Source organism: Nuphar pumila, chromosome 5, assembly GCF_984573655.1.
Source record: "Nuphar pumila chromosome 5, dmNupPumi1.hap1.1, whole genome shotgun sequence".
NCBI lineage: Eukaryota > Viridiplantae > Streptophyta > Magnoliopsida > Nymphaeales > Nymphaeaceae > Nuphar > Nuphar pumila.
The window spans coordinates 38127662-38145401 of record NC_143253.1 but is presented as its reverse complement, the minus strand read 5'-3'; the positions used below and the strand labels follow the sequence as shown (position 1 = coordinate 38145401).

Here is a 17740-nt window from a genome sequence, read left to right as displayed (position 1 = left end):
CATTCCCTATAATAATTGGGACAATTTTAAACCCACTTTGACATGGAACAAGTCACTCGACTCGCACTATTTCTGAATATTTCTGAATCAGATTGGACAGAAACCATGAAGGGCACCATCAAATCTGGCGGGTGTGACCCTAACAGTTGTAGCCAATCTGATTATGGAATGTGGACAGATAAGGACAGAGGTATCATCTTGGTACTCAAGCGTACAAAAGCTTTTTTCCATATATAATATATATATATATGTGTGTGTGTGTGTGTGTGTGCGCGCGCGAATGCTCCTGTGGTAATTTTTGAGAACTGTCATGTATCAAATATATCTGCATCGTGTCCTGTTTCTGCAATTGTATCCACGTAATAGTTTGTAGGTCACATTCTTATAATCTAAAATCTGTGTTCTATTAAATAAACCATATACAGCATATCCATAGGGTGTGAACCAAAAAAATACAAAAAGAACAAAATGGTGTTTTTAATGAAGCGATGACCAAATAATTATAGAATGGTTTTTGTACAAGCGGGAGCACAATAATGTAAAATTAACTTTTAAGACTTCGTTCAGTCACCATCTTACTATAAGAAAGAACTGCTTGCAATCCGCCAATAATCACCATAATGCTGTTATACATCAGATGAATGAAATGCGGCCTTATTGAATATTCACTCAAAAAGGAGATTTTAATTGTTCCCTAACGCGTGTCTAGACAAACTGAATAAAACCTGCATACTTGTATTTACAGTAGTCCTCATCTCGTTACCCAACCAAACGTCATTGCAAACGAATGAATTACCTATATGATTGCCTAGTGTAGTATATTGCAAAAGAAGAGCATGATATACTAATTCATATACCATGTTGCATCACTACAAGCATCCACCTAAATTCCCACCTTACATCTCCCTTCCGTCCATGACTTTACCAATGGGAAAAAGCTTGCTTCAAAGAAACCCAGTGCAAGGATTATGAGATTGATAGGAAATAGCATCCGTTTCAACATATGGGTTGCCAAACGGATTGTTAGCATGCTGCTGACCCATCATGTTCAGCTGTGGTTGCTGCTGTTGTGCCATGAACACCTGTTGCTGGTAAGCCAAAGCTGCCATCTGTACAACCGCTGGAGGAGCAATCTTGGTAGAGGCATGAAATGGATCATATGTTGATGGGGCACATTCAAAGGGATTTGGTGCCACCTGTCCCATATGGTAGCTACCGTTTTGGTTTGTCCTTCTTGACATTGCATCATCATATAAGCTGTCTAATGTAAGTTTGTCCAATCCTCCAGCCTGAGAAAGTTAAAATAGAATAACCATAAGTATATTTATATCTGATGACATCCTTTTAATAGATATCAAGCTCTGAAGTTAACCACAAATGAACAAAAAAGTAAGAACACCAAGCACCTAGAGGAATGTCTTAAACTTACCAACTTCCCGTTTGTTGCAGCACTTCCACTAGAACTTGAAGCACTAACAAGTGCAAGCTCCCATCCACCAGCACCACTATTTAGATCAGGAACAGCTTGACTGTTTGACAAATTTTCTGGTCAGATAAGCAACAAGTCAATAGCCAATCAAATGAGCACATACTAGGCAATCTTTGATAAAATTTGATGAGAAAATCCACCAGATGGAACAATGGCAAGTGCGAAGGCATTTCTCTCATCGAGTTCTGATGCACCCTGGCTTGTTTCATTTATCCCCTGGTAAATATCAGCATGTGGATATCAGAGAGCATGAATATTACCGTGACCGGAATGTTAACAAATTTGAAATGTCATAGTAAGCGTACCAAGAGGTCGACAAATGGAGAAGAAGCTTCAGTTTTTGGAGGTTCAGTCATGACAGGCTCCGGAGGTTGTGGGTGTGGTTCTGGCATCTCTTCTATGTCTATAGGTTTCTTATACTCCAATTGCATGGCAACTTTGGAAGCTTCCATGGCAACCTTCGGAATTGTAGGTTTGGCACTACCATCCTAATGAAAGAATTGAACATAAAGAAAAATATAAGCAAGAAAATAAGTCTCTAGGCCCAACAGAATATTTCTCAAAAAAGTAAAAACAATTTGTGCATCATATTCTAGAAGTTACATGCTGTCATTTGAAGTAATCTATGTGAAACATTCACATAATGACTTTCTGATCTGCCCTAAGACTATCTGTAAGTGTATATAGATGTATGGAGGCATGTGTGTATTGTAATATCTATTGCTTTTCTTTTATTCAGTTGACCCCAAGGATCTTTATATCTACTCATGAATATTGTCTTTTTATAGCATCTTATGATGTTAACTAGAAGTATCTTTTTATATTCTCATTAGACATCGTGTCACGTTATCAAGTTACACCTAGAAATTGCTCTTTTGTGAATTAGCTGCTGCATCTTTGGAGGTTGTCATTTTTCCATTAAATATTCACAGACAAGGGCACTTTAGGATAAGACTCTGTATCTACTTGTGCTTTGCCACAATCAGCTCTTTGTGATTTGACCATCATAGCATATCTTAGATAACCCAGTCTACTGAAACATGTACATCGCCCTCAATTGTGGTACATCTGCCCCAGATAGATGGACTGAGTTCAGTATTAGCCTACTGTGGTCCAATTAAATAGTAGATTTTCTAGAGTATCTATTTCTGTGATTGGTTATTAGTACCGATAAGGTAGGAAGGACAGGTCTAACTTATCAACCATTTTACCACAATAAGAGCACCTAACTTAGATGATTTCTCCAGCTAGATCACTAATAAACAAATTTGTCAATACTGTTTTACTGCTAGCGATACTTAACCTCTTTGTCAATACTGTTTTACTGCTAGCGATATCATAACTACATCAAAACTCTTTAACATCTAAATAACTCTAAGCCTAGATAAAATGGTCCCTCCTACTTTTAGATACTTGAAGAGAATCTGATGTCAGCTATCTAGGTCTGGATCAATTTTTCAGGATAGAAAAGGCCACAATTACCACGCTAAACTACAATGTAGATAAAATAGACAAACACGGTATGAAGATGTGTGTGTGTGTGTGAGAGAGAGAGAGAGAGAGAATACAAACATGCTGTTACCTAGACAGTTCAGGAGGCATGGAGTGCATGTGTCTAACATGGCTGGACAGACACGGACATGCCTCCAACACCTGGCTTTCAAGCCTGGCTTTCAAGTGCAAGTTTTCAAAACAAATGACATGGAGTGTCACGTGTCCCGACATTCCTTGGTGCGTAGGACATGATTTACCATATGGACTTCTTCGTTTTGGTATCCAATATATATATCAAGAGAGAGAGAGAGAAGGTGGTAGCTGCTAACCACTTTTCCAGCTAACCAGGCTTTTGAAGGTTTTTTTTCATGTTTTCCCTATGTCACATAGGTGCGGGTGTGGATGCGGCGATGCGGCACTTTAAAAAAACTTAGGTACGGGGGTGCGGGGAGGATATATATATAATTTTTAACAGTTTTAAGTTAACACTACGTATGTGTGTGTATATATATATATATATAGAGAGAGAGAGAGAGAGACTTGATTAGGGTTGAATCTACTTTTGGATAGAAATGGACCTCAATGTGGCTGACTTCACCTAACACAAAGGAAGTTGTGTCCAAGTGTCGCACCCGCCTGGGTGCGGGTGAGATGCAGGTGCAGTGCTCTCTGTTAGAAGAGTCTGTGTTACATAGTGTTTTCCTTAAATCTGATTGTAGAGACATGTTCTACATGATTGATTTTATAGGAAATGACTCTTGGATCATCTGATTCTGATACACTTATCAGGTAGGTTTTTATAAGGTTTTAAAATGGCGGTCTAAGATTTTCATAAATATTAAACACTTAAAAAATCATGCTTTTAATCAAAAAACATGATCCAAGTGTCGTTCGCTAGTAAGTTGACCATGTCGAACACATATTTACATTGAGATTTAAGGAAACATGAAAAAAAACCTTCAGAAACCCGGTTAGCTGGTGGTTAGCTAGAAAAGTGGTAAGCAGCTCTCTCTCTTATATAAATGGGGCACTTCCCACTTTGTTTTGTTATGCATTTTGTGGGAATTATTATCACTAATAAAATTAATACTTTTTTATTACTGCCTTTGTGGGTTTGTATTCTTGGTATTCTTGTACCTATTTTATTACAGTAGGAACCTCTCTTTTGATAACTGAAGAACCCCAAGGGCATATCCGTGGATGCATAATCCTCATGTGCAACACCATTTGTTTGTGAGGCTAGCACAATAATTCTCTATATGACAGCTCAACTACATGCTGCCTACATTGATTGCCATGGCTCGCATGCTGCAGACACAATACCCTACCTTACAGTCCATGACTGTGAGCTTAACTATCAGCAAAAAGTAGCCAATAAATACGAGTGTGACTTAGCAAATTCTGCTTATCAATAATAACAGCACACAAATTATACCAGAGGTCACATTTGGAAAAATTATGCCAGGCTGCAGAAATATCAAAATCTAATATAGGAGACTATAAGGATGAAATATTGCCGAGGAGATAACCCCAGAACACATGAAGTTATGAACTCAAATACACCTGTGCAATGCCAAAATCTGCTTATTTATTACACTTTCAATTTGGTGTGTGCTTGTACTAATTCAGTCAAGTCTGTGTTCCCGCAAGTACAGTATGATATGATCAAATATTTAAATAAGGACAAAGTCAAGTTGAATCCCAGTCAAGTAGGATATTCAAACAAGGGCCAAGCATGTCTTAAAGGCCCAACAAGAGCCCTGACTCAAGCCTGTCATTATACTTCAAATCTACCATGCTGAACTTTGTAAAAAAGGTAGTAACAATGAACCCAGGATGCAAAAAAACTGAAATTAGACATCAATTTACTGTTTCTCACACAGGTTTCACCTCCCATCAGCATCCTCCATATCAAAAAGTCCTGCGTGTAAAGGAGGCAAATCCTTTTACCATGTTTTACTATGTCACATAGACACGTTTGGGAGGTCGTCGTACCCATGTCGACACAGGGGAGGGTACGCTGCATGTCGTGTCCCACACTGTGCTGGGTCAGGTCTGCGTTAAAACCTTGGTTTGACCAAGGTCAAAGGGCCAGGGGCATTTTTGTCCCGCCCCACCTGATAACCCTCTCTCTCTCTCTCTCTCTCTCTCTCTCTCTCTCTCTCTCTCTCTCTCTCTCTCTCTCTCTCTCTCTCTCTCTACTCTCTACTCTCCCGATGCCCTAGACCCTCTCTCTCCCTGCTCTCGCTCTCGATTTGCCTCTCGCTTCCTTTGCTCTCGACCTCTCTCTCTCTATTTTGCCTCTCTCATCTCTCTCCCTCTCTCGATTCCCTCTTTGTCTCTCTCTTGATTCTTCATCTCTCTCTCTCTCTCGCTCTATTGACACTCCAGCGACTGAAGGAGCTCAGCTCGCAACACTCAAGCAACCTCCGGCGGACAGCGAAGAGGTAGGAGCATCTCTCGGCTACTGCTATAGGGGTTTTTTCAGTTTTTTTCTAGGGTGTTTTTCAGTTTAATTTTCATACATTTAGTTTATATTTTCAGTTTAGAATTTACATATATTCAGTTTATATTTTCATTTTGTATCTAGTATATATTTTCAGTTTGTATTCAATTTATATTATCAGTTTATGTTCACTATAGCATATATATTTGGATATTTTCAGACTGAATATAGATTACTTAGGCATTTTCAGAATTACTAAGAATAGTAAACTATTAGATATATTATTAGATATTCAGACTGAATATAGATTATCTATTTTCAGACATAATATAGATTATTAGTTATTAGTTATTCAGACTAAATGTTAAATTAATTTATGCTGTTGTCTTGTTGGAAAAATGGATTTTGATTTTTTGAATTTATTTTTTTTTTTTTTTGTGTGTATATATATATATATATATATATATATATATCGCCATGTTCCCGTACCCACATTTTTTGGAATTGTTGTGTCGTACCCTCCATACCCGTACCCATGTGACAGATGCTTTACTTCCAAACTTCCAATCATATCCCATTGTTCACATACCATCTGAACTCTTTCTTTAGGTTATGTATGTTTATTTGTTGTATTATCTTTCTTTGCGATAGTAAGACATACTATGAGGGTCAATAGGATATTCCTGTGTATCTTTGATTTTTCAAATGCTTGTAATTGATCAACTAACCAGAGGGACACATTCTCTATGAAAATAACTAAACAGAAAGCCACCTCTGCAGAAAGGGTGATCCAAATTGTCACTTGTCTAAGTAGCAGTATGACTAACAAAAGCTATCCAAAACAAGTTTCCAAGGATATTCTATCAAAAAGCAAAGAAAATATCCATACCATGTCTTTATGAACTACTAATGATAGTGGTGCTTCCTTAACATACTCTTCCATGGCTGTGATAAATGATGAAGGCGGCTATAAAAATAGAATAATCAAAGCATCAGGAGAAAAACACAAAGATTAGAATGATAATCAGAAAACATCAGCACAAAGAGCACGAGAAACAAGCCTACTACATGGTTAAAGTTGATTAACTTCAAACCTGTTCAATTTTTGGAAACTTCTGCCCACGTCCTAGATCTAGTCCCTTGCAAACTTCATAAAACTCAGACAACCCTTCTGCCTGAACCAGATAGAATAAAAATGTTGTGCATATGTAGACGAAGCAAATAAAGAATGAAAGAAAGAGTCATGATAGATCTGGTAATTACCTATTTTTACAAGAGGAATAAATATACACATACCTGATTCCCTGCCTTCTGATAGATTTCAAGTGCCCGAACAGCATCATGACGCTGCATTTCAAAGAACTACCACCATAGCAGGCAACCATTATTCACCACAAAAATGCTTTTTAACTGGAAAATTTTTAAACGCAGAAGGCACCTGATCAACCAAATTGAGAGTCCCATCGTTGATAGCATTATAAAGCTTAATACTTTCACCTGCGACCTGCACAAATAAGGTCAGAAGAAACAAAGACGAAATATTGTATAATTCTCACAGCAGCATGTCTTACTAACCAAGGCAAGTGCATACTGGATAACATGATTATATGAAGAGGCACCCTCTGGCTGCAAAAGCAAAATTTTAGCTCTATTTAAGTAAACCTGATTTAATCTCTATGAAGAACTTGGCAATTCATCAACTAGTGCACATGCTACTAACAGAGAACACCAAGACAGCCACAGAAAATTACCTGACAAGCTACAAGGCGGAAAAGAAGCTGCTGCAGCGCTGGCAGTTGCTCAAGCAAGTGAATAGTCCCCAATTCTCTAGTCCTCTGCAAGCATCATTTTTTGCCGAGAATTCTGTTAATGTTGCCAACATACTAACAAGGTACTTTAGTGCCAAATACTTAAGAAAATGTGAATCAGACGCAAATCAAAGCTTTAACTCATAGGAAGTACACAATGGTCAAATAAACAGCTTACTTGCTACAGCTGCACAACTCATTTCGATGGGTTCCCTCAGATCATTTTGGACTAAGTTATGGCATTGGAGGATAATGTTTCAACTTTGCATTGTCCTAAACAAGTTATTTCAGCTTTACCCCATCCTTTCTAAAATCAGAAATTCCTCTAGTACTATATTCAAGCAAGAATTGTAAAACCAAGACTTTGCTTATTAAGGAACCACCTAAAGACCCAGCTTTGCCAAACTAAACATAGGCAATTAGGTGACTTTTCTAACCAATATGACCATGTCTTTGAAAGTCTTCTTGGACGATGGAATCCCAGTATTCTGACCATGTGTGTGCAAGTACTTGTTTTTAATGAGAATGATAGCAATATCTAGATCAGGATATCCGGATGGCAAGTAGCAGAAACATATGTAACACGGTCTGCATATTTCACAAAATCAAGACGGGAAATCCCCATTCAAAGTTAGCCCCGTTTGACTTAAAAAGAATGCAAATGAGGCTAGGTTAACTCAACCAAGTTCATAAAAGCAAAAGATTCTGCTGGAAATCCATGTTATGAATGACACAAATTTGTGAAATTTATATCACAAATACAAGTATGATGTGACGTTCTCAAAGGCAGGGAAATATACATATTCTAAATACACAAGTTAAACCGATTTTTCAATTTATTGCAGTGCTGAAGGCTTCTCATTGAAAAATAAAAAACACAAAAATATTATGATACATAAAATAATAGCAACATGAATTTAATATAATGTTATCACAGTTTTTTTTTTTGAGAAATTCAGCTTTTAAAAAACATATAAATTTTTCAGTTTTACTTTTATTTCTAGAAATTAATCAGATTTTCTCAAAAATGAAAACAATCACATTCCTAAATTTTCCCAAGTAAAGAACTTGTGATCATGTAGAGAGAGAGAGAGAGAGAGAGATTACCAATGTACAGGTATTTGGTTTGCAGACATTACAAATTTGAAAACATGCCTTGTATCCTCAAAATACAAACTATTACATGCATTGTTTACTTGTAGAATTGCTTGGTTACTAACAGTGGTGACAAAAGCTATGCTACGTAATTTGAACTTGTTAACCATGTAGTTCAACACTGTAACTAGGTAGTTTACTAGGCGCAATTTGTCGCAGTCTACCTAGTCAGCCAGAAACCATTTCTCTGACTAGTTGCAAATCAGTATGCAATAACAAATTTGGACCCTTGCCCTAACAATTCAACACTGTAATTAATTTCGAAAAAACCAATATTTTCATAAATCATTTTGCAATGCATAAACAGTTTCAATAACACATGAGCAACACATGCTCCCGACTTACATTGGCGCATCAGTGGTTTACACACAACCACTAATCAATCTCATAATAAAATTCATGTCATTGCAAAACTTTAGGGAACATAAACCTCACACAAATATAAAAATTTATGTTCACAATGCACAATCATCACTGCATATTTTTGGGCAAATGAATGAATGCAATCTTACGAATTCATCACATTAGCAAAAAACCCAACTTTTAGAATCAACCAGTTTCAGCATCTATTCATCTCAGATTTAGATGAATATACAAAACCGATCAGATTCTACAGTTTTCAATAGAAATTAGATTTGCAACATAATAATTCACGTGACTGAATTTATGCATGACTCAACTAAAACGGAAAGTCAGACATAACATGCATAACCACTTCATTGGATAAAGAATCATACATCAAAAAGATTTCTACATGTATTAACTACAGCACTATATATAGGTATACGCATATATAAGTATATATATATATATATATATATATATATATATATATATATATATATATATATCAGCCAATATATATATATGTATATATATGGACTACATGACCAGCAACAAGCTGGCAGCACTAGTACATGCGTGACCAACTCCAATCAAGTGGGTAAAAGCGTGACAGAGCTAGTACATGACCAGCAATATGCTGGTAGCATGTTGCTGTCATTATACACGCGTGGACTGCAACATGCTGAAAACATGTTTGCTGTCATGACATATATGCGAACAGCCACATGTGTCTGCTGTTACATACATAAACAGCATTTGTACACGACCAGCAACATGCTGGCAGCATGTTGCTGTTATTACACCCATATGAACAGCAACATGTATGCTGTCATATTACGAGTGTGAACAGTATAAGCGTGTGCAATAACACATCACCTGTATGATCAGCAACATGTTGGCAGCATGTTGCTGTCACAACACATATGTGAACCACATAATCAGCCCAAAAACGCAGGCAGGGTTATAGATGCAGAAAAAATATGCTTTTAAATATCCAAATATTGTGACTATAAACCACATACATGCTGGAAATTAGCAGACATAATTAGAGATGCAAAAACACGGATTTAAGCATCAAGAACGTCAAAAATACATGGAATATACATGCAAAATTTTCAGACATGTTCATGGATGCGAAATCATGGATTTAAACATCGAGAACATCAAAAAATATATGGAATAGGCATGCAGAAATTTATAGACATATTCGTGGATGTGAAATTATAGATTTAAGCATTAAGAACATCAAAAATACATGGAAAATCCATGCAGAAATTTTTAAACATGTTCATGGATGCGAAATCATGGATTTAAACATCAAGAACATTAAAAATACATGGAATATGCATGAAAAAAATTTCAGACATATTCATAGATGCGAATTCATGGATTTAAGCATCAAGAACATTAAAAATACATGAAATATGCATGTAGAAATTTTCAGACATGTTCATGGACGCGAAATCATGGATTTAAGCATCAAAAATACCAAAAATACATGAAATATGCATGCAGAAATTTTCAAACATGATTTGCCCTTAAACCCATGTGATTTAAGACATGTTAAACCCTTATTTTATCGAAAAAAGAGAGAAACTCGTACCTTGATTTGAAGATTAGTAAAAATAAATCTAGACAAAGAACGAGGATATGTTTTTTTCTTCTTCTCTTTCTCTCTTTTCTTTTCTCTCCCTCAACTCACGTCTTTTTCACTCTTCTTTCTCTGTTTTTTTTCTCACTTTCCTCTCTCTCTCTTTCTCACTCTCTCTAGGGGACAGTTTCTAGAGAGAGAGACTCTCTTACCTTTTTATAATTTGAGAGGGTCTCTAGAGGGGGTGACGCCCCCTTCTAGAGGATTAGGGGTAGAGTTCTATCCAAGTAGAATAATACCTTTAACCAAACTCTAGCTTTATTATTATTATCATTTTTTTTGTTTAAACTATATCCTGTAGAATATTCTACACTAAGGGGGGCGCCCCCTTCTAGAAACATTAAGTGGGGTAGAGTGTTAAAATATGCTATATATATATTTATATATATAGATTATGACACATACACATATATACTTTACGTATATATGTCTATGTGTCTATCTACATATATAAATATATGTATTCATGTATTCCCTTTGTAATACCCACTAGGGGTAAAATAGTCATTTTACTATTTCACGCCACATGTATATTTATACATTTTCCTTTTTCCCTTTTTCCCTTTTTCCCTTTTTCCCTTTTTCCTTTTTCCCTTTTTCCCTTTTCCTTTTCTTTTTTCTTTTTACCTTGGAATAGACCCCTTAAGGGACGTTGGAGCCTCCAACGTCCCTTAGGAGCCCTTCCAAGGATCCTCTCCTTGTGCCTATAAATAAAGGGGTTTCCCCCATTGTAATGTATGCTTCCTTGAAGCCTTCTTGAGTGGAATATATTTTTTCCTCTTCTTTTGAGTGTTTTTGCCACTTTTGTGGTTTTGTTGTAATCTTGACCATTAGTGGCTATTTGCGTATTGGGTGCTCTCTTGTTTGCCCTTGGAGATATCGCTCCTCTTATTCGGCACTTCATTACATAGAGTTCTACCCGAGGTACTAGTCATATATTTGTTTTTAAAGTTTAAATTCATTTTAGTTTTAAAAAAGAGTGGATAGATTATGGGTTCGGGTTGGACCCATGATTCGAACTCATATCCAATTCGAATTAGATCTCAACCCAGATTGGGTACTAGTCAATATGGATCCTTGATGGGATCCAGATCCATATTAACATCGGTCCAACAAAGCGGGTCGAGTTTGATCCAAATCGAAAAAGACCCAAAAATAGAGGTCGGTCAATTTAGAAAAATGCATTTTTTGAACAAACCGATATTTGAATTCGATAAAACAGATCTCCTACGAGATCTACGTTTTGAAACGGATCTCATTATGGCCTTAGATCTATTTTGCTCCCGAATTTTGCTTGATTTTAACCTGATTTTAACTCAAATTTCACTCGCATTTAAAGGTTAAAAACAAATAAATTTGCAAATTCCAATGGGTTTCTTGCCATTAGGAGGATCAATAATTTCTCAAGTTTATGCCTTTTTTAAGTGGTTTAAGTTCAAGTTTCATTGCTTCATTCCAATGAGCATATTGTTTAGCATCATTATAATGAGATGATTCATGGAATGAGTGAAGGGCTAGCAAACATGCTCGAAAATTTGAAGAAAAAGAATCATAAGATACAAATCTATTTGGTATTTTAGAAATACGATTTGATCTTCTTTGAGAGGATTCTTCAATTGACTCGTTTTGAGAGAATTTTTCAAGGGCACAAGGAGGATTACTTTCATTCATTCTAGAGTAAACTTGTGTTTGACTTGGTATATTTTCTTCTAAATTTTCATGTTGGTCATGTTGCCCATCATTTGGAGGTTCAAAATGATCCTCTACGAGAGTTTCACTAGATTCAACATGATCATCTATAACCTTTTCTTGAGGTAACAAGTCAAATAAAAAGGAGTAATCAATATTTTCATTTAGTTTATGCGAAAAACAATTTTCTTCTTCTAAGAACGTGACATCTTTTGAGATATAAAGTTTGTTTTTGAATAAGTCAAAACATCGATAGCCTTTTTGTTTTTCGTCATATCATAAGAAAATACATTCAATTGCCCTTGAAGAAAGTTTATCATTTTTGTGAGTTAGAACAAAGCATTTACACCCGAAAATTCTTAGTCTTTTATAATCGGGAGACATATTGTAAAGTTTTTCAAATGGAGAAAGATTTTTCAAAGAAGAGGAAGGGGTTCTATTGATAAGATATGTTGAGGTTAGAACCGCTTCGGCCCAAAAGGATTTTGGAATGTTCTTTGAAATTAATAAAGTTTTTGTCGTTTCTATTATGTGTATATGCTTTCTTTCCGCAAGACCATTTTGTTGCGAAGTGTTTGAACAAGAACGTTGATGACAAATACCATTTTCTTTCAAGTAGATTTGAAATTCATTAGACATATATTCACCTCCCGAATCAGATCTAAGAATGGATAGGTTTCCTAAAAATTGGTTTTTAACCATTGCATGAAATTCTTTAAAAAAGGAGAAAACTTCGAATTTGCGACTTAAGAAGTAAATCGAGTGAAATCATCAATAAAGACCACATAGAATGAAAAGCCTCCTTTGGATAAAATAAGAGAAGGTCCTCATACATTGGAATGAACAAGTTCAAAAGGCCGAGTGGTGACATAATTTCTTTGAGGAAATGGAATAGCTTTAGATTTCCCAAAAATGCAATCTTTACAAGTCATGTGTTTGACTTTACAAGTATTATTCAAAAAAGAAAAAAGAGACATCTTTACAAAATTTGGATAACCAAATCTCTCATGCCAAACTCCAATACTTTTATCCTTTATAAGATTACAAAATGACTTCGATGGAAGAGTCAAAAAGTCTATAAAATAAAGATCACCCCTTCTATGGCCTTGCCCAATCAGCCTCCCTGACTGGACATCCTGCACGGTGCAATCTTTAGGTGTGAAATAGACTTGGCATTCATGATCGGTGATTTGGGAAACGGAAAAAAGATTTAGATTAATTTTTGGAACGACTCTTACTTTAGGAACAAAAAAGTTTTGATAAGTTTTAAAATCAAGTGTTCCAATACTTTCAATTTTTAAAGATGTCCGATCAGCCGTTGAAACATAAGAAGATATGGATTCGGAAAAAACATTAGAAAGAGAGTTTTTATGAGATGTCATATGAAAAGAAGCACCGGAGTCTAGTATCCACATACATGAAGGTGATGAAGAATAGGCCATGGCGGCTCCTGATGTTGAAGATGAAGTCTTGAGAAGATGTTGGAGAACTTCGGAGATATGGTTAAGAGTTTTTTTTATATCTCTTTCTTTGACACTTTCTTCTTCCTTTTTTTGGAGAATTTTCTCCAACCACGGCCACTTTTCCTTTAAGCTTTGGGCAAACCGGCTTGATATGTCCCGGTTCATTACAATAGTGACAAATCACTCCCTTTCTATATCCATTATTTTTGTTAAAGTGGGGAGGTCTATATGCTTTTACATTTGATCCGGGCCTAGTAACGACCAAAATTTCATCTCTTAATACTTATGCCAAGACGAGTTTCTTCTTGGCATACTTCGCCAAGAGCGTCTTCAATGAGTAAGGCTTTACTTCTATGGAGAAGGGATGCCCTAACTTGTTCAAATTCCGGCCGAAGACCATGGAGGAATTGGAAGACATGCTCCTTTTCAATTTGTTCTCTTCTTAACTCAATATCTTATGGAGCCACCCATTTGGGCTCAAGAAGAACAAGCTCATCCCAAAGAGGAGTTAAAGAACTAAAGTAATCACGGACACTCATATCCGCTTGTCTAGTAGAACGAATTTTTTCTTGACAAAAACATTGTCTAGCTAGATCCTTTTGGGTATACATACTCTTAAGAAAGAACGATGCCTCATTGGCTCTTCTAAACTTAGCAATGTTGGCACAATTTTTTAGGTCAACATTGTTCATAAACCATGCCAAGATTTTGGCATGGTTACTTTCCCAATTCTCAACTTTGGATTGATGGTCATTGATAGCTTTGATGCGCTCATCGCCATCTAAAGCTTTTTTAATCCCACTTTCAATCTTAGTGAGAACAAGAGAGGGTTCGGGAGTAGTTCTCATAACAAAACCACAAAGTTTCTTACCACTTAGATGATTTTCCATAGCGGAGGCCCAGATAAGGTAATTGGATCCATTGAGCTTAAAAGGGAGCTCTACTTTAGATTCGTGCTCCATAGGTACCGAATAGCCTTCCTTTCTTCAAAAGCTTGAGAGGTACACATCCCAAGACACCAAAAAGAAGAGAAGCCTGATCACCAACCTTGCTTTGATACCAAGCACCAATAAAGCAAACCACTCTTTTAGAAGAGTGATGCCAAGAGCTAAGAACACAAACACTAAAAGTGTATACAAAACCCACTAAAGGGAAAAATGACTAAAAGTCATAAGTTGAATATTATTGAAGAAAGAAAGAAAAGGGTGAAAAACCCATTATAATGCAAGAAGAAGTGCCCTCTTTTTATAGAGGAGAAAAGGTAGAGGAAGGGACCATATAGGGGTTCCCTTCTAGTCGTTGGGAGCCCCAACAATCATATTTATGACCATTGGGGCCCCAACGACTAGAAGGTGGGGCCCCTAGTGGTCCTCTTACAATAAAAAGAAAAAAGGAAAAGTAAAAGAAAAGAAAAAAGAAAAAGTAAAAAAATACATGGGAATTACACAAATACCCCTTTCGGGTATTTGAATTATAAATATATGTATATATATACTTATATATATATATATAAGTATATGTATATATATATATATTTATATATACATATTTTAACAGTTGGGCCCCCAACGATCACATTTGTGACCGTTGGGGGTCCAACGACTCTTGGTTGGGACCCCCAATGCAACATGCATTTAATGCATGTACAATAAAATTAAAAAAGGAAAAAGAAAAGAAAAAAAGAAAAAGAGAAAGCATGAAAAAAAGACTGAAATGCCCCTATTGGGCAGAATTACAGAAATACCCTTGGTCGGGTATCAACAACAAACAACAACTACTACGCCTTCATCCCAAAACAATTGGGGTCGGCGATATGAACCAACAAAGAAAATCATTATGGGTCTTCCACATGAATCCTCACTTGTTAAAATATATATATATATATATATATATATATATATATATATATATATATATATATATATTTTAACAAGTGAGGAATATCAACTATTGTCACTAGAAAATGCACATTGTAAACATGAAGTTGGAGAAGGTTCAAGCATAAGACATGAAGTCTTGTGACATCTTAGATATCTACTGAAGAAAATATTGGAAGCATACCACCTCTTGTATATTTAGACAAACTAGGAACTTGATACATTTTTATGTTAGATGTTATGCAAGTATCACTTTGACTTTGCATTAACATGAATTATAAACTTAATGTGTTATATATGTTAAAATTGTGCTTCAATTTTTTATAGATATGTTGTTTACAACAATGATGTTTACCAATGCTCTCAACAATGTAACCATAAAAATTTGAAGCACTATTTTGGCATTTATTTACAGCATTGATGTTTACAGCCCATCAAAAAATATTGATGTTTATCTTTTAGGCATGGTAGAGCCAGAGCACCTGACTGCTATCAACTCTCTGATGTACCTTCATGCCATTTCTCTTCTTCTGCTTCTTCTTCCCTTTCTTCATTTGAGTATATTGTATACTTTATTATTTTTAGATAGAAAAGTACATATCTGGGTCCTTCATTGACAATTAGACATCCACTAGGCTTTCAAACGCCTGCTGCCTAGGTGGCATCTAGCATAGCGAATTGATTTGGAACCTTAATGAAGGAAAGTAAGTTTAAAGATCAACTTTTAAAATTTTCAATATTCTTGAGATATTTCCTTTTATTATTTCTCAGATATTGCTAAGTTTTGACTTTAGTAGATCAAAAAAGGAATTTCTTCTATTGCATTTCATCTCAATCAAAAGGAATTTCTTCTCTTGCATTTCATATCATAACTCAATCAAGGGATTTGGTGATAATAGTATTTAGCAATCCATTCACGCAAAAACTGATTCTTACTTTTGATTATGTGTCTTTTCTGTATCTTTAATGCCTGATATATAACAATACATTTAAAAAACAAAGCAGAAAATTAGTAGGTACAACACCATGATATAGAGCTGCACTGCCCCAGCTAATAAATATTGCCCAAGAACAACCAATTTACATTATAAACATAGGCAAAGAAGACAAACTGATAAAAGCATGAATATGTGGAAGAAACAAAATACAAACAGCTCACCGATCGTTCTGTCTCAATATCATACTTCAATATGCAGAGGCATTCCAATCGTTCTTCTAGATACAGAGCATAGGTACGAACCCATGAAGAATAGTCCCATGCTAGATACCAACAAGCACACAACAAGTCAAAATAAACAAATAAGATTATAAAAAATTCACTTCCACAAGATGAGAGACTGCAAAAACGAGTGAAAATTGAAAAAGAATTACCACTCGGGCTTGAGTCATCTTTAAAATGAGACAAGTTTAGAATATGAGCCCTGCTCCTACTATAGTTGATGAGTTCTTCACGAAACGTGGGATCAACCTCTCTTATTGCACGGTGGATGACGATCAAAGTTTTCAGTGCAACCTAAAATGGGCATGTCAAAAACACAGAACTTCATATTTTTCTTTCAAATGAATGCAAATAACTTGAAGGGAAAGATAAGCAGTTAAATAAGGGGAAAAAAGTTCAGTATGGAATAGAAAGATAACAAACTTGGAAATTTGATTAGTCTATCAGAAAATGTAACAAACAATTACATTTGAGGCAAAAATAATCATTGTGATAGTAGAAAACAAACAGCCTAGGTGCAACATTTGCATGCACTACAAGGCTTGATAGATGGCACTTCAAACTGCACTGGATAAGTTGAACAGAAGCATTTTTTACAAACAAAATTTCCTTATTCACTATAAGTAACATCAATGACATGTCAAACTATAAGAACAGAATGGACACAAACAGTTGTTGAATGAAGCTTTCTTTAGTTTGATACATTATATAATAGTCAGGCATTTCTTTAAAGCGTTTACAGTACATTGTGAAATTTTCTTTGAACCACCATCAAAGTTACAGATTCTTAATATGATTGATTTATATGATCACCAACACAAGGTCAGACACGTGTCAAACACAACCCCCTAGATGTATCACAAAGACGAGCAGGAATTATCTTAGCTTTTTGTTTAGTTGTGTATTTAAAGGGGTAGCACAAAGTATACTGATTGGTGGAAATATATTTGAGAATGCATATACTTGAACAAACAGACAGACTTAACCCATATGACTCCATTGAGATAGCCTAGGTGCTTCAACTTCGCATGGATGTTTCTAACAAAATGTTAGATCTAGATTCCAGACATGTTTTGTAAACTAATAGAAGAAACCTTTTCTTAG

The 17740-nt window shown here is 35.7% G+C and overlaps 1 protein-coding gene across 6 annotated transcripts in view; it reads right to left on the bottom strand.

Annotated features, from left to right (window-relative positions):
- Positions 1-474: 474 nt before the first annotated feature.
- Positions 475-17740, bottom strand: part of LOC149837388 (putative clathrin assembly protein At5g35200) — a 45302-nt gene continuing 28036 nt past the window's right edge. For 5 of the 6 annotated variants that reach the window (XM_090006010.1, XM_090006014.1, XM_090006013.1 and 2 more), the window contains 12 exons: positions 16789-16930; positions 16577-16677; positions 7181-7264; positions 7005-7055; positions 6868-6933; positions 6726-6791; positions 6524-6604; positions 6319-6396; positions 1795-1977; positions 1630-1705; positions 1430-1545; positions 475-1289 (listed from right to left, as the gene is read on the bottom strand). In XM_090006010.1, coding sequence (XP_089862136.1) covers positions 945-1289; positions 1430-1545; positions 1630-1705; positions 1795-1977; positions 6319-6396; positions 6524-6604; positions 6726-6791; positions 6868-6933; positions 7005-7055; positions 7181-7264; positions 16577-16677; positions 16789-16930 — 1389 coding nt within the window. In that variant the 3' untranslated portion in view covers positions 475-944. The remainder of the gene's footprint in view (positions 1290-1429; positions 1546-1629; positions 1706-1794; positions 1978-6318; positions 6397-6523; positions 6605-6725; positions 6792-6867; positions 6934-7004; positions 7056-7180; positions 7265-16576; positions 16678-16788; positions 16931-17740) is intronic. The other variant, XR_016431905.1, reaches the window with a different exon arrangement.